The following is a 24,608-nucleotide window of genomic DNA, read 5'->3' on the forward strand; positions in this document are numbered from 1 at the left end:
ATACATATAAGGATGAGTAATGACACACTTAACCCCTCTATATTCTGTATTTAAAACCCAGTAACATTTTGTTATATTGGTTGCAGGGGTTCTTAATTTTTTAATACAAATAAAATAAATAGAAACAAAATAGTGGAGTTAATGAATATCTTAGAGTTGATGTGTGTCCTTGTATGTATTTTGATTTCTCATCTTTATAAACATAATCTACAAAAAGTTAACTTGCTTAGAATAAGAGTTAAACACAGGGACATGACACACTCTGTTGGGGGTTGAAGGTGATATCTTTGGCAAATTATATAGCCTCTTTTTGCCTTTGTTGCATCTTCTGTGAATGCCCCCGTGCCCCTCATCACAGCTGATTTCCTAGACTAGAAGTTGGGAGGGAGGCTGCTGAAGGGCGTAAGAGGTGGCAACTGCTAGGAACAAAGAAGACAAAGACAAAAACAGATTAAAGCCGAGAAACTGAGTACTAATACCCTCAAAGGAAAAATAATCCCGCAGTGTTTTGAGCCACTTATCGTAAGGGAAACAAAATCACGTGGATCCAAATCTCTTGAGCATATGTATATTGTGGGTGGGAGGGTATCATCAGAAAAGGGTTGAGAAGAGGCTTTTTGGTTTCCCTTAACGTTTTCAGTAAGAATGGGGTGCAGAAGCAAAAACCACCCACTACACAGTAGAAGGTGTTGTTTTGTGCGAAACTGACCAAAGTTTGGAAACCAGTCATCAGTGGTGCTGGGAAATGAAGAGGCTTCTGGATTGGGTGGGGCACTTGCTGTGACTTCCAGGTGACCTGCTGGCTGGGGTCTGTGAGGCGGGCAGTAGGTTTGCAGTGTGACCTGGGCATAATCCCTGGCTCTGAGGCTGCTGGTCTGACTAGCAGACCTGGGCAGATGCAGTCCTATTGGGGCATCTCGCGATGTGGCCTGGGACACCTGCCATGCTGAGGGCGAGAGGAGGGATCCCCTAAGGGGGTGTCCCTGTGAAGAGTAGAAACGTCCTCCTGCAGGGGAGGAAGAGCCTCTGAGCAGCGGGCCGGATGCACAGGCAAGACCAGCCTGAGCACGGAGATTTCGGGGACCTGGAAGTCATAAAGTGGCCCGAACAGCCTTGTTCCTGAGAAACTGGAGGGAAAAGATGCTGCAAATGCAGGCTAATTTCAGACCCTGTGGTGGGTCATGAGTGATAGGAAAGAACTGGTCAGGCAGGCACGAAAGAACCCTGTGGTTGTCCCAGTTGGGGCGTCACACCAGAGGGAGGAGCAGAGTTATAGACTTTGTCACTTTTTATCTGTGTGACTTTGAACAATAACACCCCACCTCTCTCTATATATATCTTCATCTGTAAAGTGACCGAGTGACAACTCGTGTCATCAGAAGGCTTAGTTTAGCTCTGATCCTCATTGTCCAGTCCTGTCAGTGCTGCCCTGCAAGGTTCTGCAGTGGGTGCTCTTACCCTGAGATGGGAGGGCGTAGAAGGGCATTGTAGCACCCGAGGGCAAGAAGGGGTTGCTTTAAAAGCAGACATGTAGCCTCCTGCAGCTGCAGACCTAGAGGCAGTTTGGTTTATGGTCGTGGAGAGGACTTTGGAGGTCTTAGCATCGTCTTAAGACTTGTTTTCCCTTGGGGACCTGATTTGCCTTTGCAGATTAATGTTGAAGATTTGGGCTTCTGGCAAAGCTGTTTTCAGAGATGGGTATATATGTAACATATAGTATAAAATGAAAGGTTTTATTTAATATTTGGGACTTTGTAGCTGTAGGGAACAGCTCTGTTGGCCTGGTTTCCACGGAGGACACTAGCAGTCGTCAGAGCGTGCGGGAGGGCAGGCAGCCTGCAGTGCTGCTGCAGGGGTTCTCCCCAGCAGAACGCTCTGCTGAGTTGACTCTTCTCTGAGTTTGGTTGCCAGAGGAGCAGACAGCAAAGTAATGAGTTCTGGTGGGATTGTATAATGACAGGAAGAAAGAGGGAGCCGTAGTTCTTAGGGACTACTCCACTCTTTTGGTTCCTGATCCAGTGTGTCCCATTACACAATTGATGAGTTGTGTCTATTCTGGGACTTGATTGAAATAAACGTGCAGCCTGAATATTAAGAGTTATGTTTTATTTGTCAGAAGGACTCGAGCCAGGATGACCGCCTCTCAGAACACTCTGAGGGACTGCTCGCAAGAGTAGGGGAGAAGCTAGGATTATATAGGAGCTTTACAACAAAGACCAGGTAGTCAGAACAATAAAACATTGCTTGTTATCTAAAGAAAGCCAGGTATCTCAAGTTCATGAATTTAATGCTTTTCAATATATGGGAGGAAGCCAACATTTGGGCTGACTGAATATATACTTTAGACAAGCACCTAGCTATCTAGGGCCAGTAATCTGTCCTTTCTTATTCTGAGTCTGCTCAGAGGGCACCGTTGTGAATGGCTGCAGGCCTGTCTTCACTGGGGGGTGGCGGCAGCCGCTGATGACTTGTTTTCAGCATTCTTTGTTTAGTGACATGGTTGCAATATTTTCATTCAATTTGTAGTGTTTTCATTCACAGAAAATTATGGTATTACCCTGATTATGGATAATCTGGAAGCTTGGAATGGAACCGAGATGGAATTACTGCAGGTAACTTCTACTTTAATAAGCCATGTGTAAACATGAACACGGAGGAAGCATACAAAAGGATTCGGTGGTGAATGGGAAGGGTTTCTGCACGTTACAGGAGAAGGCAAGGCAGAATTCTTCTTCTTTGTGGGCAGGTATGTGAGTCCAACTTTCCTTTCTGAAGTGCTTTCTGAGAACTGTTTATGGTAATGAACCAACATTGACAAACGGTGACACACATTGCATTTAAGAGCTGGCTGGCTTCAACTTGGGTATTGGACAGGTGGAATTCATAGGCAGTGGTCAGGTGGATGGGACAGAGATGGAGCCCAGGCCTGGGCCCATATTCAGGTTGAAATCGCCATTTACTCACCATAGCGCCTTGGACTTGAATGTAACCTCTCTTAAACTGATGGTGAGTCTGTGAAATGGGCATGATAATATTCGTTACTTCCTGGGCTTGTTGTAAGTTCTGAAGATTATTATAGCACACATGAAGCACTTAACACACTGACACTTAGCAGTGTACACTTTGTTCGACCACCACGCTTGGTGTGTGTCAGAGCCTTAAAGGCAGCATGTGTCTGTTTAGGATGCACTGGTAGCCCCTTGGCTACTTTGTGAATTTGGTGATTTCCTTTAATACTTGTAACTCTGTGTGCCATGGGCAGTTATTTTTATGGACAGATGAGGAATCTCAGGGTAAAAAAGACTGTGTAATTTGCCCAAAGTCAGACCATAATTTTGTGTGCAGGGGCCTCGGTTCAGCATGGGCTCCTGGGCCTTCTGCTCTCTCCGTTCAGCACCAGAGCCAGATGTGGGCTCGGCTGTTTCCCAGCCCAGAATATCCGGCAGGCCACAAGACACACCTGGTCCTGTGCTGCTTGAGCAAAATCTCCGGAGGAGAGGCAGTTACAAAAGGGATAAACATAAAAACAGACGACAGCAAATTGTGATCAGCTCTGAGAAGGAAAGGAACACGTCTGGCCGTGCAGAGCTGGGAGCTTTCCCATCGGGGCTGCTCTGGGGGCGCTCATCTCAGCTAAACAAGCTGTGCTGCTGCACCAAGGCAGGAAGGCAGGGCGCGTGTGGCCAGGTAGACAGGGCCTCGTTGATCGTACTCATTCCCTATTAAGTGGCAGGTGTCACAGGCACTTAACTAATAAACAGATGTTGGCCAGAATCATCACGCATTTTGCTTGGTAGTTTTATTGGCGCCAACTTTGAGAGGAGGTCATTGAAGCTGGGGAGTTTGCTGCATGCCCGTGATTACCATGGAAATACCCCCACTGGTCTTTCAACCTAGACTGGTGTGGCTGTCATGTCCCAGCCCTGTGAATGGCATCGTGCAGCTTCTCCCAAGTGGCCCAAATGACTGACATTGATATGCTTAATTCGTAGGAAATGGTATGTGGCAATAAGAGAAAAAGGTAGTAAGAAATTGGAAAACTAGAAAATAACCAATTCTTCCCCTGCTGGGGGACCGTACCCTGTGTCTCTCACCCCACTCACTGCCTGTCACCTCCTCCCTGCCGACTCCGTGTTCAGAAGCCACTCTGAGCCTTTGAAGAACATTTTGCCTCATGACACTGTTGACTAGGACCTGCGACCTCTCTGTCCCTGGTTAACTCTCTCTTCAAAGCCATTTAAATTTCTTGCAGGCTCCTCCACTCAAATGTAAGAATAGCCCCTTTAAACTTCTTGATGCAGCTCCTTAATGAAGATCTTGGGAAGGAAACCTAGCCAAAACCTGGGAGGTATTCACAGAGTGAATGTAACCTGAGCATTTTTTGACGTTCAGAATCAGAGCGGTGGGAGACACAGGAAGGCCTTTTTAAGTTAGCAAGTGGAAAGAGAAAGGACTCAGGATGTTTGAGACTGAAACATCTCGGTCCCAGCCAGCAAGGCACCTGCGTTCAGGATGGTGTGTGGGGAGTGCAGAGTTCTCAAAAAGAAAGAAGTGGTGGGATGGCAGGGAGGACATTTAGGTACTTAACTGGGGAAGGAAAAATTTGGCTGAACAATTCATGGTTGAACAAGAGGATTGTGACATGATGTGCTTGTATTTTGGAGAGAAGGGTTTTGTGGAGCCAGGCCTAAGGAGAAATCTCTCTGACTGGGGAGTCAGCACAACAAAAAAACACACAGAACCAGGCAGACCCCATGGCCCCTGATGGGGGAGAGGCTGCCCACCAATTGGAGACCTGGAGGCTGCTTCTGTCCCTTAGCTGGGGCCTCAGACCTCACTTCACATCCCAGTCCTGTTGATACAAGAAAAAATATGTGGGGCATGAGAAGGGCTGTGTCCCAGGCTTCCGTTGAGCCCCTGGGATGTGCCCCACCAGATTTTGTTCCTTGGCTTCATGCAGTAAAGAATTCAAGAACAAGCCAGTGTTGAGTAAAGGTAGATTTATTCAGAGAGATACATTGACAGGCATGAGAAACGTCACGAAGTATGGGGGTTTGATGCTCAGATTAAAAGTAGGCACACACTCCACAGAAATAGTGTGGGCCTTCTCCGAAGAGGTAGAGAGAGGGGTTCCTGGGATGTGGCTCTGTGTTGCTCCTTTTCTTGGGCTTCGTGGTTTCATATGCTAATAAGTAGAAGGACCAGCCTTAGGGCAAGGGGCTGGGATTCCAGGGAGTTGGCCATTTTCCACCCTTTGACCTTTTGTGGCTAGCCTTGTGACGGCCATGGTGCCTGGGGCCGTGTTATTCACCATGTTACTATTACAATGGGTGTATAATGAAGCTCAGGATCTACTAGAAGTTAAATCTCTTCATCCTGAGCCTCAAGACCTCTTGGGGGTTGAATTCTCCACCATTTTGATGTTAATTGCTGTGGTCTTTCTTGAATGGCTTGCTCTGCCCCCTTCCATCCTGTCTCACTGTGATGACACAGAGAGAGCAAAGGCCGGGCCCTGCGTGTGTTCCTGCATTTAACAGCGGGAGATGTGGGGTGGGCTGAGGATGACTCTGAGTGGTGAGAAATATGTTTCAGATTTTCCCACATGAGACATGGGGACCTGCCAGCAGCCATTGCAGATTTATCTCACGGGCATTATCGCTTGTGTTGTTACGGAAACAACAGGCCAGCCAAGAAATAAGCAGCACTCAGAGGGTGGGAGTACTGAGATTTATTATGCCAGCGGGCTCAGAGGGGCTTCTGTTCCCAAGCCCTGAGCACATCCAAGACGTGCACATGAGGTTTTATAGGGTTAATTACAAGTATGGGGCTTTTAGCCAATAAGGCTCGAACAACAAAAAGCAAGGAATCAGTACACTGAAGCTTATCAATTTGGAACAGATCACGTTACTGACAATTGTTGACCTTGGATTTACGAGTTAGCTTGTTAGCCCAGTAAACTGACACTGAACTTCAGATTTACGAGTTAGCCCAGCAAAACTTAGATCAGTAAACCGACACTTATCACACTTAGATTTGTGACTTAGCTTGTTAGCCCAGCTGGGGTTTTTGTTCACAGTGTCACTCATCTTTTCTATTTTCCTTTTATTTTTAAAGTATTTAATCCAAATTTAATATCAGGATTTTTTTGGAAAGAAATTTCTCTTTTTCTTTTCTTTGGGGCTCTTTTGGGGGGTAGGTAATTAGGTATATTTATCTGTTAGTGGAGGCCCTGGGGCTTGAACCCAGGACCCTGTTCACACTAAGCACACGCTCTACCACCTGCCCCATCATCTTTTTCTTTTTGCTTTAGCTGCCAAGAATCTTACAGCTGAATTTCTAGTCGGCCTTTAACACTTGCCCTGACTTCATGGAATCCATTTTTATGAGTTTACCTCCCCCTGGTTTCATTTAAGTATTGAATCTCCATTTTCTCTTCACTCTCAGTTTTGCCTTTTTGTTGTTATGGTTGTTAAGCTGTGTTTAAAAAATTGTTTAATTTCTCTTTTAGCAGGAGGCTGAAGTAAATAAATATGTAAACAAACATCACACTTAAATGCTTTTATATATTCTAAGCTGTTTAGTAGTTAATTAAAAACCAAATTGAATATTAAAGGGATAACATTTTTAAATTATTTTTTAATTTTTTATAAAGACATAGCTGATTTAAAATATATGTTTCAGGTGTACAATAGATGCTCCATTTATAGTTACTGTAAAACATTGTCTGTATTCCCTGTGTTGTAAGATACATCCCTCTAGAGTGTTTACATTACATGTTGCAGTTTGTATAAGAAAGTTGGGTAACGCAGAGTCTGGAACGTGGCTGTGTATGACTCAGGTTCACGCTCACCCTGCCTGTCAGAGCTCAGGCCTTCACTCCTTTCTGCAGGGGAGCGAGTGGAGGCAGCTCTCATCAGCGCTGGCACCACACTCTGAGTGGCAGTGACAGCAGTGACTGTGTGTGGACGTGAAAATTGTTGTTCCAAGAGTTTTACATGCTTTTCTGCATTTAATAATTAAAGCCCTCCTGTGAGGAAGGGTTTTAAGTTTTTAATGAATAATACATTTTATTTTGATATTGATAGACTTCAAAACTCCGGAAAATTTACAGGAGTAGTACAATAAATGCTTAGATACAGTTCACCTTAAAGGGCACTATTTGCCCTTTTGTGACGGGCTTATTTTAGCATAAATTTTCAAAGTTCATTCATATTGTAGCCTGAATCAGTACATTATTCTTTTTGTTTGATAATATCCTTTTCCTTTTTTTTCGTTTTTGGTCTATTTAAAAATATTTTCATTGAAGTCTAGTCAGTTTATAGTGTTGCATCAGTTTCTTGTGTACAGCACAAAACTTCATTTAAATAGGAACATACCTGCATTCATTTTCATATTCTTTTTAAACATAAGTTACTATAAGTTATTAAATATATTCTCCTGTGCTATACAGTATATACTTGCTGTTTATTGTATACATACTCAGCATCTGCAAATCTTGAACTCCCAATTTATTCATTCCACACCCTCTCCCCTCTGGTAACCATAGTTTGGTTTCTATGTCTCTGTGTCTGTTTCTGTTCTGTAGATAAGTTTATCTTTTTGTTCCTTTGTTTTTGTTTTTTTTTTTTTGTTTTAGATTCCACATGTGAGTGATCTCATATGGTATTTTTCTTTCTCTTTCTGGCTTATTTCACTTAGAATGTCATTCTCCTGGTCCATTCATATTGCTGCAAATGGCATTATTTTATTATTATTTTATTGCTGAATAGTAGTCTATTGGACATATGTACTACAACCTCTTTATCCAGTCGTCTGTCAGTGGACATTTAGGTTGTTTCCATGTCTTGATATTGTAAATAATGCTGCTGTGAACATTGGGGTGAAACTGTCTTTTTGAATTACGTTTCCTTTCGGATATATGCCCTGGAGTGGGATTGCTGTGTCATCTGGGCCCCCAAGGTTTTGTCTTTTGAGGAACCTCTATACAGTTTTCCACAATGGCTCCACCAAACTGCATTCCCACCACAGTGTAGGAGTGTTCCCAATTCTCCACAGCCTCTCCAGCATTTAGTGTCTATGAACTTCTGAATGATGGCTATTCTGACTGGTGAAAGGTGATACTTGTTTGCAGTTTTGATTTGCATTTCTCTGATAATGATATTGAGCATTTTTTCATGTGCCTATTGGCCATTTGTATGTCTTCATTGGAGAAATGTTTCTTTAGGTCTTCTGCCCATTTTTGGATTGAATTGTTTGTTTTTCTTTTTTATCAAGTGTAAAAGCTGTTTACATATTCTGGGAATTAAGCCCTTGTCACTTTCATTTAATGCAACTATTTTCTCCCACTCCATAGGTTGTCTTTTTGCTTTAATTTTTGTTTTCTTTTCTGTGCAAAAGCTTGTAAGTTTAATTAGAACCCACTTGTATATTTTTGCTTGTATTTCTATTGCTATAGTAGACTGCTCTTGGAAAATATTGTTGAGATATATGTCAGATGTTTTGCCTATGTCTTCTTCTAAGAGGTTTATAGTGTCTTGTCTACAATTTTTAGTCTTTAAGCCATTTTGAATTCATTTTTTTGTATGTTGTGAGGGGGTAGTCTAACTTCATTGATTTACATGCAGCTGTGCAGTTTTCCCTGCACCATTTGATGAAGAGGCTGTCTTTGCTCAATTGTATGTTCTCACCTCCTTTGTCAAAGATTCAATTACCAAAAGTTTGTGGGACTATTCTTGGTAATTTTGTTTATCCATTCATTGATGGATGGATATTTTTAGTGACTTTTAGCTACTCTGAATGATACTGCTATGAATATTGATGTGCAAGTTTTTGTGAGAATACATTTCCATTCTGTTGGCTGTACAGTTGGCCCACCATATCTGTAGTTTCCACTTCATGGATCCAGATGGCTGATTGCAAAGGGACTTGATCATCCTTGGATTATGGTATCCAGGGTGGGGGTTCCTGAAACCAACCCCCCGAGGACACTGAAGGATGACTCTACATGTAGGAGTGGAATTGCTCAGCCACATAACTCTAACCTTTTGAGGAAACATCGGGCTCTTCCAAAGAAGCTGCACCATTGCCCCTTTCCAACGGCTGCATATTGAGGGTATCCATTTCTCTGCCTCCTGATTGACACTTGTTATTGTCCATGTTTTGATTATAACCATCCTAGTGAGTTTAAAATGAGATCTCATTTTGATTTTGATTTCGCTAGTGATGCTGACCATCTTTTCAGATGCTTATTGGCCAATTGTGTATCTATTTAAATCCTTGGCAAATTAAAAAATTGGGTCGATTTTCTTTGTATTGTTCAGTTGTAAGCATTTGTTTTATATCCTGGATACTAGTCTCTTATTAGATATATGCTTTGCAAGATTTTTCTCCTATTCTGCAGATTGTCATTTCACTTTAATTTTTTTAAACATTAAAACAATTTCTTTATAGGGGAGGTAATTAGATTTATTCATTTTGTTTTTCTTCCTTAGCACGCACTCTATCATTTGAGCTACCCCTTTCCCCTTTCATTTCACACTCTTGATGTTGTCCTTTGTAACAAATGATTTTAATTTGATGAAGTCCATTTTATCTATTTTGTTTTATCACTTGTGCTCTTGGTATTGTATCTAGGAAGCCATAGCCTATCCTATGACCACAAAGATTCATACTATGTCTTCTTTTAGAAAGTTCATATATTTAGTTTTTACGTTTCTGTCTGTGATCCATTTTGAATTAATATTTGTTATATAAAATACGGGGTCCAGATTCCAGATTAATTCTTTTGCCTTCAGATACCCAGGTGTCTCTGCTCCATTTGTTGGATAGACTATACTTTCAATGGAGTGTTGTTGGCACATATCTGGAAAACTGACTGTAAATGTAAGTTTCCCCCCAGGATTTTTTATTGTGTCTCATAGATTTCTGCATCCAAACTTATGACAGAAGCATAATGACTTGAGTGCTCTAGATTTGCTGTAACCTTTGAGTGAGTCCTCCAAATTTGCTCTTCTTTTTCAAGATTGTTTTGGCTGACCTGGGTCCCTTGCTTTCAATATGAATTTTGGGATCAGTTTTTCAATTTTTGCAAAGAAGTCAGCTGGAATTTTGATAGGGATTCCATTAAATATGTAGATTACTTTGGGAAGTCTTAACATTTTTAACAATATTTTCTACCATTGCATGATCATGGGATGCCTTCCATATATGAAGATATTTTAAAATTTTTTTGGTGATACTTCAAAATATTCAATGTACAAATCTTGTAAACTTTTGTTAAATGTATCTCTCATTTTATTTTTTATGCAGTTGTAAATGGAATGGCTTAGCTTCATAAGGGTGGGACTATATATATCAATTTATTTATTTCTAGGATTCCTACATAGCAAATACACTAGGTTTATATTTGCTACATTGATCTATCCACAATTCTTCCCACCCCCGTGTCATAAGAAACCAAGACCCAGCTTAAGCCATCTGAACACCTATGTGGAAGTGAGAAATGAGACCTTTGGGTGGGGTTTGTGTAGATGATACTGAGATCTTATTCAGGATGGCTTCATCTTAATTTCTTTTAAACAATCCTTTCAGAGTACATAGTCAGATACATTAGGAAAATGCTGTTTTGATGTGCGGAGGAGCTAAGACTATAATTTTCAAGTAATTTCTAGTGAGAGTGTTGTACTTGAAACATAATTTGCATCAATCTTTGAAGATTTATGTTTCAGGAGCTTTGAGTAAATAATACCTGTCTTTATTCAATAACTACAACTAAATGCTCAAGCAACATGTAAGAGTTTGAGCAAACTGCTCCCGCCCCGTAGTGCTGGTTGGTTGCAGCTGTAACTGGAGTCAGCGCTTACCTCGCCCAGTACACTTGTGCTGATCTGCTCAAAACAGTTCGTCCAACAGTTTGTCGGTAGTCTTTTAGACAAAGCCATAAAGCATTGATTTAAGGTTGCTGGAATGTAATCTATTCTTATTAATATTAAGTAAGCACATATTGAGTACTTACTGTATGTTGGGAATTGTCCCTCAGCCTCACATGAATATTACTTCTAATAAAACCTCTCATATTTCCCTGTTATTTGCACTTTACAGATAAGGAGACTGAGGATTAGGTCTTCTCTCTTTTGGGGGGAGCTCATTATCAATGATGGGAAGTTGTAAGGAAAAAGATATTGATTCATCCAGAGAAAATATTTTTCTGAGATTCAGTATTGAAGAAGGTAACCACTGAAGAGGGTGATCATTGTTTGAGTGAGACGAGCCCCGGGTTGTACGGAGTCAGCATCCCTGTCCTGGACGCTGCACGTGTAGAGCTGCGTGGTGGGTGAGGCGGCGCGGCCGCGCAGGGAAAGCGGATGCCGGGCCGTTGGGCTGTGCTCAGGCCCGGTGGGGCTTTCTCCTAAGAGCAGTGGACCGTCATTGACAGATTTTAAGTAGGCTAGTGCGATGCTCTCGTAGATCACTTTTGTCTTGTAGAATGCTTAGAAACATTTAGAAGGCTCGGCAGGAGGTGATGTGATGAGTCAGAGTAGGGTGGCTGCGAGGTGTAGCAGTGTTCAATTTTCAAGTGATTTTCAGTCCCAGGTTTGTGGCTCAGTAGCCGTGTCACTTTGGATGACACACCCAAGGAAGTGAAACAATTTATCTAATCAATAGAAGCAGTGATGTACCGAACTCCCAGGACTGCTGTGTAGATCCAGTGAGATAACGTGTGCACAGTGTGCAGCATGGTCCCCAGCACAGAGTCAGTGCTGAGGGAGTGCCAGTGAGTAACTGGTAGGACAGGTGTGGGTGGTGGATCTCGTTGACTGAGGAAATTTGCCCCTGAAGGAGGGGTCTTGTCACATCTGTGAGTGATTGGCCTGAGCTGGGAGAGGCAGGGAGACCTTGCCCCCGACCAAGGGCCCTGGGCAGGATGGCTATGGGAGGAACACCGTGAAGTTAGCTCTTTGCAGGTGGAGTTGGAGGTGCCCTTGAGACATCTAAGTGCAGTGTCACAATCACAGAAGTGGTCTGGTCCCGGGCTGTGCATTTTTCTGCTGAGATATTGATCTCTGAACGCGAAGACATACTTTACAGGACAAGTGAATAGTAGTATCATCTCTCATCAAAGCTCACATCTCTTTATTCATCACTCACTTTGCTAATTGGGTACTTACAGAACACACTTCACTGTCCTCCCCTGGGCTCAGGCTCCACAGAAAAGAGCTGGTGAGTCTCCCTCTTTTCCAGAAGAAGACACACTTAGCTGGTAGACTTCTATACCTCGCCAGACTTAGAATTTTAGGTTGTTGATTTAATTCTATTTTCTGTTGGTCATCTCCTGACAGGAGAGACGTTTTACCTCATGGTCAGGTTTCAATTAGCTGTTACTGAGAATTGCTGGTCTGATCCATAGTGTATTTATTCTATTAACTTTGTAGAGTACTTATCATTTTTCTGTCTTTGCTCTTTAATTTTGTTTGCCCCTTCAATTTTCTATCTTATTTGGGACCTTATTTTATTTTTTAATTAAAAAATGTCTATTAGCAGTTAACAAAACAAAAGCAAAGAAAAAATGCACATGATAGCTAAATTTAGAAAATATCTTGTGTGTTTTCTGTCTCAGCAATGGAGGGTTCTAGAAACTCGTGAAAAGCTTCATTACATAAGTTCCTTTAAATTCTGATTAAGAAATAAAACCTTCCTTCCTCATCTTTCAAGCTGCACAGCTAATTGTCAAGAAAGTGAGGGGAAATTCTCAGAAGCCAAGACAAACCAGAAAGCAGGGATTCTGGGAGATACGTGAGCCTTAGAAGCCCTGGGGTGCCGGTTGGCTCCTGAACTGAGTTTCAGTTGCCCTGGCAGGAGGGCAGGAGGTGAGCCTGTGGCCTCTCACACTGGGAGTTGGATGGCTGTTCTTATATAAGGCCAAACACATCCTGAGAATCCTGCTTTATAAAAGGTTGAATTAGAAAGAAAAGAATAAAAGCATTCCTCAAGGCAAGGAAGTAAGGAAAGTAAAATTTTTTGGAAGCGGGAAAAATAACATATCCAAAGTAAGGATTTAGTTTAAAGCTGTTCTGGCATGAGAGTGACCACAAACCCATGGCAGAAAATCACAGCTCCTCCCGGAAAGAGAAGGTGTGTTTTGAATGAATCAGTGGACAGCCATTCTGAAAAAGGCCTCCAGAGTCTTCTGGATCAAGATACTGGACTCAAACACCTCCCTTCCATGGTCTCATTTAAATAACCAGAAAGGTTTTAAAGGAAAGAAGCCATAATCATAGTTCTATTTATTGACATTACTTTATGCTAGGAATTCAAAGGTGACTATGGAGTTGTCTCCTCTTTTATGGACCTTACTTTCTATTTGACATAGTTGGGGAACTTGGTGGAGGGTGGTGTTAGTATGTTGCAATTAACCAGGAGAGGAGTTTAAGAAAGCAGTGAAGGGTTGGTGACATTTTTCGCTGAGGACAGTCCTGTTCTGTTGGCTTGTAATTACAGGCTCGTTGAGTTGTCACTGGAGGGAATTAATCTTAAGGAATTTGGACTTAGCTCAGGCCTCTTCAGAATGGACAAGTGAACCTGGAGAAAGACAGTCAAATCTGTGCAGACATTGAAGTTCACTTCAACATGTGGTATCCATGAGCCAAAGATAGGACTAGTAGGCAGCACTTCTTGAGGACAGAGGAGTGGTTTTTAAGGTTCTTCAAGAATGAATCCCAAGGTACCGGGATGGCCAGTTGTCAAACTGTGACTTTGCTCTTTGGACGGTGTATCCACCAAGGGTATTGGCCGTTTATAAGTTTCCATTTCTCCTTAATACATGTCAGGTTATGAGGACGTGGGCATAAACGTTTCACACCTTGTCAAGGTGACTTTGGGTACCTGCCTAGAATCATGGGCACAGTTGCGGCTGCGTCATACATCTTGCCGCACATCCCGCTCCCCGGCTCCGTGATCACGGCAGAGTGGTTCCTTATTGAGCTGTCCATCTCCTCTGTGACATTGTAACCAAACAAAAGATTGGAGAGTATTAGCTTGGCTTTTTTCTTTTCTAACATTCCCTTCAAATTATGATGACTGATAGTGGACCCAGTTACGTTTGCAGATGATTTACAAGTAGGGCTGTCAGTACAAACCTTGTAATCCCCGCTGTGTGATCTAGAGAAGAAAGTTACACTCTTTCCAAATTGTTTTGATGCACTTATGTGGGAAAATGATGTATGTTTGAATATGTATTTCCTCTCTTACTCATCATGGCTAGAGATGAATATTTGTAGACATGGAATGAGTACTCTGTATTTGAACTGTATGGTCCCCTAAATTCTCCCCAGCTTTTTAAAGTCATCACTGGAGTGCTACCTCCAGAGTGCCGCAAAGCATCCAACACTGCCTGCTCTTCGGACACTGTAAGTTTCCAAGTTGGAGAAGGCTGCTGGCTGGTGAGGCAATCTCTCGCACATCTCTGGTTGGGTGATGTGAGCTGAGAACACAAGAATTGGCAGACAGTAACTAACCACGATCACGTCCATTTCTGGAACACTCATGGAGGATTTTACACCTATGCTAGTGGAATACGTTATTTCATTTAGTTTTCCCAAAAATCATAATTAGATTTTATCACCTGTATTAAAAAGGAAACTGCCAAAGCGAGTGACGTGCAGACTTTGGACTGGAACACGGGTCTTTCTGATCCCTGTCTCTGTTCCCTCCCCGGCCTATCCTTGCAAATGACCAGGAGACTCTTCCTCTGTCTTGAGTTTCCCTCTGATGTTACCGCTCTCTTTGTTTCTAAGAGAGGAAAACAAGTCTAAACTTACTTTCCAGTTGGAAATGGAATGGAGAGTTAACGTTGGAAGCCGGGAGAATCTGTCCTGTGATGAAGTGGTCTCCGAGCCACTTCCACTGGGATGTCACATCACTGTCTGGGCCCCTTGCTCAGCCTGTGCACAGGTGACAGCGCAGTTGTGCCGAGCAGTCCTCCCGGACAGGGCAGTGGGTTGGAAATGAGTTTGGGGATTTGGTTTCATTACACAAGTTCCTGAGGGCCTTGACCTGGCACTTCGAGTGGGAGCATTCCCTGTCCCACAGACTGTGCTCTGGGCCCGTGCAGACCTGACGTGGCCTCAGCCTGAGTCTCAGGGCCCGTGGTGATGAGGAGCATTTTAGCCCAGGGTCTGCCGGAGGCTCTGAGACTACTGGGCTGTGGGACTTTGTCCAGGATGATAATAATTCCTCCCCGAGTTTCAGATTTCCTTGCCTGTGAGCCGGGGTAGTAGTTGTTTCTGAGATGATTGTAATGATTCAGTAATGGGTGCAGCGTGTGCTGACAAGTAGCTGGGTGCTTTAGGAGCAGAAGTCGCAATCACTCTGTCAGCCTCTCCCTGTGCGCTCTGTGCTTTGAGAAGTTGTGTGTTTGGTGAAAGTCCCGCCCAGACCCTAGGGTCTAGATGAACTGTTGTTCCTTTACTTTCCCTTCCTTTTCCTCTTTCCCTTCTCTGTGTCCCATGTTTAGGTAGCAGATTCCTCTATTTCAGGGAATACGGGCTTTTCTAGTAAAGGGACAGGTGGAATGCGGAGAGGTGGGGCCCAGAGGGGGTCTGGAGTGTCTGCACAGTGCTGCTTCCCTGCGTTTCTGCATCTGGTCCCATCAGTGCACTAAGTCAGCCTTCCTCTTCCTTCCTGTGTCATCGGGTCTCTGTTTTAAGGGAAAACCATTTTTATGGGTCTTTTTTCACTTACGTGTTTCATTCAGATGCTTGTTGCTTTTCTCCCTGTGCTTCAGCGTTCCGAGGAGAAAATTCAGCCGTGCAGCATCCTCTCCGAGCTCTACGAGTTGATCGGCTTCCACTGCAAGTCCACCTTCTTCAAGCGGGTGGCCCCCGTGCGGCACGCGGCCCCCGGCATCCCGGAGCCTGGCGGGAAGGCCTGCTCCCGACTCCTCCTGCAGACGCTTCCTGGCTACAGTCTGTCACTGGACTTGCAGGACTTCAGCAAATGTGTTGGAACTAAAACATTGCTTCAGCCCCATTAACCATGCCTGGTTTGGGCCCTGCTGTCCTGCCTCATCAGGGTGAATCTTGATTCATTTAGAACAGGGCTCAGCCGACTTTTCCTTTCAAGGGCTTGGGGGTAAATATTTCAGGGTCTGAAAACCTCCTGATCTCTGGTGCAGCTGCTCAGCTCTACTGTTTAGATGCCAGAACAGCCAGATAGTCCACACACCCATAGAGCTTTATTAACAGCGGTGGCTGGGGCTGGATTGGGTGTATGAACTGCAGTTTGCCCCCACAGCCTCCTCAATATTGACACCTGCACCAGAGTGTACATTTGTGACAATGGGTGAACCTACACTGACATGTCATCATCACCCATAGCCCATAGTTGACACTAGGATTTACACATTGTGTTGTGCACTCTGTGGGTTTGGACAGATGTACAATGACATGTATCCACCATCACAGCATCATACAGAGTCGTGTGTCTTAGTGACCTTAAAATGCTCCGTGCTGCACCTCATTCATTGCTCTTTCCCCTCTAGCCTCTGGCAGCCACTGATCTTTCAGTCTCTGTGTTTTTCCCTTTCCCAGAACACCATACAGTTGGAATCAGACAGTTGCTGAAACTTCCCAGATTGGCTTCTTTCACTTGGTAATATGCATTTAAGGTTCCTCCATGTCTTTTCATTCCTTGATAACTCATTTCATTTTAGCACCAAATAATAGTCCATTTTCTGGCGGGACCACAGTTTATTTATCCATTCACCTACTGAAGAAGAGCTTAGTTGCTTCTGAATGCTGTTGAGTATGAATAAAGCTGCTATTAACATCTGTATGCAGATTTGTGTGTGAACATAAGTTTCCATTTCATCGAGTAAACACCAAGGAGCACAGTTGCCGGATCATATGTTAGAATTACGTCTAGCTCTGTAAAAAATTGCCAGACCGTCTTCCAAAGTACCTGGGCCATTTTTCATTCCCACCAACAATGCATTATAATTTCTGGTGCTCCACATCCTCACCAGCATTCGGTGCTGTCAGTGTTCTGCATTTTGGCAGTTCTGACAGGTGTGCAGTGGTATCTCGCTGTTTCGGTCTGCATCCCCTTGATGACAGGTGCTGTGGAGCATCTTTCCAAAGGCTTCTTTGGCATCCAGATTTCTTCTTTGATGAGGTGTGTGTTCAGGCATTTTGCTCATTTTTTAATCAGGTTATTCATCCTTCTTGTTGAGTGTAAAGAAATTTTGGTATATTCTGGATTTCAGCCCTTTATCAGTGTGTCCCTGCCCTTCACCTTCAGTGCCAGAGTTGTCCTTTGGGTCTCAGTGGAGTGTCAGATCTTCAAAGAGATTCCCTGTCTTCCCTCAGCCTAAATACTGTCCTTGTATTTTTCACTTTCAGTGACTCATTTTGTTCTTTTTAAATAGCATTTCCCATAATTTGTAAGTATATTAAAGACAAAAGGGCAATGATTGAACACCGCCTGCCCCACCAGGCTGTGTGCCCTGTGAGAGCAGAGGCCCTGTCCCCACTCACCGTTTCCCATGACAGCACATGGCACATGTCCATGTAAAAGTGTGTAACGTGGGGCCAAACCTGATGAGCAGCTATGACGACATGTGTTGTCTACCATTTATTGAGTAGACTTTGTTTCTGATCTTAATTATTAAATCATATGAATGAAACTTGGTTGTTTTGAAAAATAAAACAACAAAGCACACCTCAATGTGATTGGTAATTTCTACTTAGATTTCTGACCCAGGAGGGGATGTTCACCATCATTTTGTGGAGGAGGTTGGGAAGGTAAAGTAAGAGAGTGAGATCAAATAAAGTAAAAATGATAACAGTCAGTTGGCTTTATTTTCACTGAAATAAAAGTTATTTTAAACCCTATCTCAGCTGTTGTCCTGTTGTTTTAAACATTTCTCATAGAATTAAATGGAAGCCCACTAAACCCTGAAAGGGAAACTGTGTGCTCAGGTCCTGAAAATTGTTTATGTCTATTTCTTGAGATACAAATTTCCCTGCTGGTTACAGAAATACGAGGCGGGAACACAACAGTGCACTGCATGTGTCTGCCGGCTTCACGGGCTGCTCAGTGTCAATTTCATTTTCTTGGGTTGCAGTTTAGGACGGATTTCCATGAGAAATATTGCTCAGACTTTTCCTGAATGAAGGATTGAATTTTCCACAGGAAATATTATGAAACAGAGTGACAAGGCACAAGGGTTTCCCATAAAGGAATAGTGGATATAATAAACTCTCACTATGGTGAATAATTTTAATAAAAGCAAGTTGAAAATTTTATCACTAGGTCAAATGGCACAAATTCGTCTGAAGAAAAAAGATTCAAATTTTATAGAAGAAGTGGTTTGAATCAAGTTGAAATTATGATTTCTACACTATTTGTTGTAAGAACTTATACTCAGTCTTATCATAATTGCCGGTGGTAGGAAGTGGATCATTATTTATTTATTAAAAAAAATTCAGAAGGTGCTACTTGCCCCATTCTTGATGCGGCAGTCCTGTGGCTAGTTAAGTTGGGACATTTAGGAAACTTAGCTAGGTTTTCCGGACATTGATTTCAGCCACTTTATATTTACTACAATCTCTTCTTTTGTGTCGGCATATGGTCCATACATAAATATGGGGAGGAACAACCTCCAACTCGGTTTTACAGTGCAAACCGCAGGAAATTCAAACCGGCACTAGGAAACAAACTGAGAAACCACAGTAAGGGTTTCTCCTGCAACCCGTTCCCTTTGTGCTGGATGAACGAACGTCTCTATACATGCTCAGTTCTGAGAGATAAGTGTGTGTGAAAGCCGTCCTTCACCTAGCTTGAAGGGAACACAAAGTTTCTTTTCAGTTGCAAACTCCACTCCATACATATATATGGGGAGGTACAAGCTCCAACTCGGTTTTACAGTGAAAACGGCAGGCACTTCAAACCGGCACTAGGAAACAGACTGAGAAACCAGAGTAAGGGTATCTCCTGCAACCCGTTGCCTTTGTGCTGGATGAACGAAGGTCTCTCCACATACTCAGGTCTGAGAGATAAATGAGTGTGAAAGCCGAACTTCACCTAGCTTGAAGGGAACACAAAGTTTCTTTTCAGTTGCAAACCCCACTCCATATATATATATGGGGAGGTACAAGCTCCAACTCGGTTTTACAGTGAAAACGGCAGGCACTTCAAACCGGCACTAGGAAACAGAATGAGAAACCAGAGTAAGGGTTTCTCCTGCAACCAGTTCCCATTGTGCTGGATGAACGAACGTCTCTCCACATGCTCAGTTCTGAGAGATAAGTGTGTGTGAAAGCCGTCCTTCACCTAGCTTGAAGGGAACACAAAGTTTCTTTTCAGTTGCCAACTCCACTCCATACATATATATGGGGAGGTACAAGCTCCAACTCGGTTTTACAGTGAAAACGGCAGGCACTTCAAACTGGCACTAGGAAACAGACTGAGAAACCAGAGTAAGGGTTTCCCCTGCAACCCGTTCCCTTTGTGCTGGATGAATGAACGTCTCTCCACATGCTCAGTTCTGAGAGATAAGTGTGTGTGAAAGCCGTCCTTCACCTAGCTTGAAGGGAACACAAAGTTGCTTTTCAGTTGCCAACTCCACTCCATACATATATATGGGGAGGTACAAGCTCCAACTCGGTTTTACAGTGAAAACGGCAGGCACTTCAAACCGGCACTAGGAAGCCGACTGAGAAACCAGAGTAAGGGTTTCTCCTGCAACCCGTTCCCTTTGTGCTGGATGAACGAACGTCTCTCCACATGCTTAGTTCTGAGAGATAAGTGTGTGTGAAAGCCGTCCTTCACCTAGCTTGAAGGGAACACAAAGTTTCTTTTCAGTTGCCAACTCCACTCCATACATATATATGGGGAGGTACAAGCTCCAACTCGGTTTTACAGTGAAAACGGCAGGCACTTCAAACCGGCACTAGGAAACAGACTGAGAAACCAGAGTAAGGGTTTCTCCTGCAACCTGTTCCCTTTGTGCTGGATGAACGAACGTCTCTCCACATGCTCAGTTCTGAGAGATAAGTGTGTGTGAAAGCCGTCCTTCAACTAGCTTGAAGGGAACACAAAGTCTCTTTTCAGTTTCAAACCCCAATCCATACATATATATGGGGAGGTACAATCTCCAACTCGGTTTTACAGTGAAAACGGCAGGCACTTCAAACCGGCACTAGGAAACAGACTGAGAAACCAGAGTAAGGGTTTCTCCTGCAACCCGTTCCCTTTGTGCTGGATGAACGAACGTCTCTCCACATGCTCAGTTCTGAGAGATAAGTGTGTGTGAAAGCCGTCCTTCACCTAGCTTGAAGGGAACACAAAGTTTCTTTTCAGTTGCCAACTCCACTCCATACATATATATGGGGAGGTACAAGCTCCAACTCGGTTTTACATTGAAAACGGCAGGCACTTCAAACCGGCACTAGGAAACAGACTGAGAAACCAGAGTAAGGGTTTCTCCTGCAACCCGTTCCCTTTGTGCTGGATGAACGAACGTCTCTCCACATGCTCAGTTCTGAGAGATAAGTGTGTGTGAAAGCCGTCCTTCACCTAGCTTGAAGGGAACACAAAGTTTCTTTTCAGTTGCCAACTCCACTCCAAACATATATATGGGGAGGTACAAGCTCCAACTCGGTTTTACAGTGAAAACGGCAGGCACTTCAAACCGGCACTAGGAAACCGACTGAGAATCCAGAGTAAGGGTTTCTCCTGCAACCCGTTCCCTTTGTGCTGGATGAACGAACGTCTCTCCACATGCTCAGTTCTGAGAGATAAGTGTGTGTGAAAGCCGTCCATCACCTAGCTTGAAGGGAACACAAAGTTTCTTTTCAGTTGCCAACTCCACTCCATACATATATATGGGGAGGTACAAGCTCCAACTCGGTTTTACAGTGAAAACGGCAGGCACTTCAAACCGGCACTAGGAAACAGACTGAGAATCCAGAGTAAGGGTTTCTCCTGCAACCCGTTCCCTTTGTGCTGGATGAACGAACGTCTCTCCACATGCTCAGTTCTGAGAGATAAGTGTGTGTGAAAGCCGTCCTTCACCTAGCTTGAAGGGAACACAAAGTTTCTTTTCAGTTGCCAACTCCACTCCATACATATATATGGGGAGGTACAAGCTCCAACTCGGTTTTACAGTGAAAACGGCAGGCACTTCAAACCGGCACTAGGAAACAGACTGAGAAACCAGAGTAAGGGTTTCTCCTGCAACCCGTTCCCTTTGTGCTGGATGAACGAACGTCTCTCCACATGCTCAGTTCTGAGAGATAAGTGTGTGTGAAAGCCGCCCTTCACCTAGCTTGAAGGGAACACAAAGTTTCCTTTCAGTTGCAAACTCCACTCCATACATATATATGGGTAGGTACAAGCTCCAACTCGGTTTTACAGTGAAAACGGCAGGCACTTCAAACCGGCACTAGGAAACAGACTGAGAATCCAGAGTATGGGTTTCTCCTGCAACCCGTTCCCTTTGTGCTGGATGAACGAACGTCTCTCCACATGCTCAGTTCTGAGAGATAAGTGTGTGTGAAAGCCGTCCTTCAACTAGCATGAAGGGAACACAAAGTTTCTTTTCAGTTGCCAACTCCAATCCATACATATATATGGGGAGGTACAAGCTCCAACTCGGTTTTACAGTGAAAACGGCAGGCACTTCAAACCGGCACTAGGAAACAGACTGAGAAAGCAGAGTAAGGGTTTCTCCTGCAACCCGTTCCCTTTGTGCTGGATGAACGAACGTCTCTCCACATGCTCAGTTCTGAGAGATAAGTGTGTGTGAAAGCCGTCCTTCACCTAGCTTGAAGGGAACACAAAGTTTCTTTTCAGTTGCCAAATCCACTCCATACATATATATGGGGAGGTACAAGCTCCAACTCGGTTTTACAGTGAAAACGGCAGGCACTTCAAACCGGCACTAGGAAACAGACTGAGAAACCAGAGTAAGGGTTTCTCCTGCAACCCGTTCCCTTTGTGCTGGATGAACGAACGTCTCTCCACATGCTCAGTTCTGAGAGATAAGTGTGTGTGAAAGCCGTCCTTCACCTAGCTTGAAGGGAACACAAAGTTTCTTTTCAGTTGCCAACTCCACTCCATACATATATATGGGGAGGTACAAGCTCCAACTCGGTTTTACAGTGAAAACGGCAGGCACTTCAAACCGGCACTAGGAAACCGACTGAGAATCCAGAGTAAGGGTTTCTCCTGCAACCCGTTCCCTTTGTGCTGGATGAACGAACGTCTCTCCACATGCTCAGTTCTGAGAGATAAGTGTGTGTGAAAGCCGTCCTTCACCTAGCTTGAAGGGAACACAAAGTTTCTTTTCAGTTGCCAACTCCACTCCATACATATATATGGGGAGGTACAAGCTCCAACTCGGTTTTACAGTGAAAACGGCAGGCACTTCAAACCGGCACTAGGAAACCGACTGAGAATCCATAGTAAGGGTTTCTCCCGCAACCCGTTCCCTTTGTGCTGGATGAACGAACGTCTCTCCACATGCTCAGTTCTGAGAGATAAGTGTGTGTGAAAGCCGTCCTTCACCTAGCTTGAAGGGAACACAAAGTTTCTTTTCAGTTGCCAACTCCACTCCATACATATATATGGGGAGGTACAAGCTCCAACTCGGTTTTACAGTGAAAACGGCAGGCACTTCAAACCGGCACTAGGAAACAGACTGAGAATCCAGAGTAAGGGTTTCTCCTGCAACCCGTTCCCTTTGTGCTGGATGAACGAACGTCTCTCCACATGCTCAGTTCTGAGAGATAAGTGTGTGTGAAAGCCGTCCTTCACCTAGCTTGAAGGGAACACAAAGTTTCTTTTCAGTTGCCAACACCACTCCATACATATATATGGGGAGGTACAAACTCCAACTCGGTTTTACAGTGAAAACGGCAGGCACTTCAAACCGACACTAGGAAACCGACTGAGAATCCAGAGTAAAGGTCTCTCCTGCAACCCGTTCCCTTTGTGCTGGATGAACGAACGTCTCTCCACATGCTCAGTTCTGAGAGATAAGTGTGTGTGAAAGCCGTCCTTCACCTAGCTTGAAGGGAACACAAAGTTTCTTTTCAGTTGCCAACTCCACTCCATACATATATATGGGGAGGTACAAGCTCCAACTCGGTTTTACAATGAAAACGGCAGGCACTTCACACCGGCACTAGGAAACAGACTGAGAATCCAGAGTAAGGGTTTCTCCTGCAACCCGTTCCCTTTGTGCTGGATGAACGAACGTCTCTCCACATGCTCAGTTCTGAGAGATAAGTGTGTGTGAAAGCCGTCCTTCACCTAGCTTGAAGGGAACACAAAGTTTCTTTTCAGTTGCCAACTCCACTCCATACATATATATGGGGAGGTACAAGCTCCAACTCGGTTTTACAGTGAAAACGGCAGGCACTTCAAACCGGCACTAGGAAACCGACTGAGAATCCATAGTAAGGGTTTCTCCCGCAACCCGTTCCCTTTGTGCTGGATGAACGAACGTCTCTCCACATGCTCAGTTCTGAGAGATAAGTGTGTGTGAAAGCCGTCCTTCACCTAGCTTGAAGGGAACACAAAGTTTCTTTTCAGTTGCCAACTCCACTCCATACATATATATGGGGAGGTACAAGCTCCAACTCGGTTTTACAGTGAAAACGGCAGGCACTTCAAACCGGCACTAGGAAACAGACTGAGAATCCAGAGTAAGGGTTTCTCCTGCAACCCGTTCCCTTTGTGCTGGATGAACGAACGTCTCTCCACATGCTCAGTTCTGAGAGATAAGTGTGTGTGAAAGCCGTCCTTCACCTAGCTTGAAGGGAACACAAAGTTTCTTTTCAGTTGCCAACTCCACTCCATACATATATATGGGGAGGTACAAACTCCAACTCGGTTTTACAGTGAAAACGGCAGGCACTTCAAACCGACACTAGGAAACCGACTGAGAATCCAGAGTAAAGGTCTCTCCTGCAACCCGTTCCCTTTGTGCTGGATGAACGAACGTCTCTCCACATGCTCAGTTCTGAGAGATAAGTGTGTGTGAAAGCCGTCCTTCACCTAGCTTGAAGGGAACACAAAGTTTCTTTTCAGTTGCCAACTCCACTCCATACATATATATGGGGAGGTACAAGCTCCAACTCGGTTTTACAATGAAAACGGCAGGCACTTCACACCGGCACTAGGAAACCGACTGAGAATCCAGAGTAAGGGTTTCTCCTGCAACCCGTTCCCTTTGTGCTGGATGAACGAACGTCTCTCCACATGCTCAGTTCTGAGAGATAAGTGTGTGTGAAAGCCGTCCTTCACCTAGCTTGAAGGGAACACAAAGTTTCTTTTCAGTTGCCAACTCCACTCCATACATATATATGGGGAGGTACAAGCTCCAACTCGGTTTTACAGTGAAAACGGCAGGCACTTCAAACCGGCACTAGGAAACAGACTGAGAAACCAGAGTAAGGGTTTCTCCTGCAACCCGTTCCCTTTGTGCTGGATGAACGAACGTCTCTCCACATGCTCAGTTCTGAGAGATAAGTGTGTGTGAAAGCCGTCCTTCACCTAGCTTGAAGGGAACACAAAGTTTCTTTTCAGTTGCCAACTCCACTCCA

At 44.0% G+C, this 24,608-nt stretch overlaps 1 protein-coding gene across 3 annotated transcripts in view; it reads left to right on the forward strand.

Moving 5' to 3' along the window:
* The window catches only part of LOC140694866 (trafficking protein particle complex subunit 9-like), a 109,866-nt gene extending 93,558 nt beyond the window's left edge, over positions 1–16,308 (forward strand). For 2 of the 3 annotated variants that reach the window (XM_072957892.1, XM_072957893.1), the window contains 2 exons: positions 2,542–2,612; positions 15,782–16,308. In XM_072957892.1, coding sequence (XP_072813993.1) covers positions 2,565–2,612; positions 15,782–16,030 — 297 coding nt within the window. In that variant the 5' untranslated portion in view covers positions 2,542–2,564 and the 3' untranslated portion in view covers positions 16,031–16,308. The remainder of the gene's footprint in view (positions 1–2,541; positions 2,613–15,781) is intronic. The other variant, XM_072957891.1, reaches the window with a different exon arrangement.
* Positions 16,309–24,608: the final 8,300 nt, after the last annotated feature.

Source organism: Vicugna pacos, unplaced genomic scaffold (genome assembly GCF_048564905.1).
Source record: "Vicugna pacos unplaced genomic scaffold, VicPac4 scaffold_106, whole genome shotgun sequence".
Lineage (NCBI taxonomy): Eukaryota > Metazoa > Chordata > Mammalia > Artiodactyla > Camelidae > Vicugna > Vicugna pacos.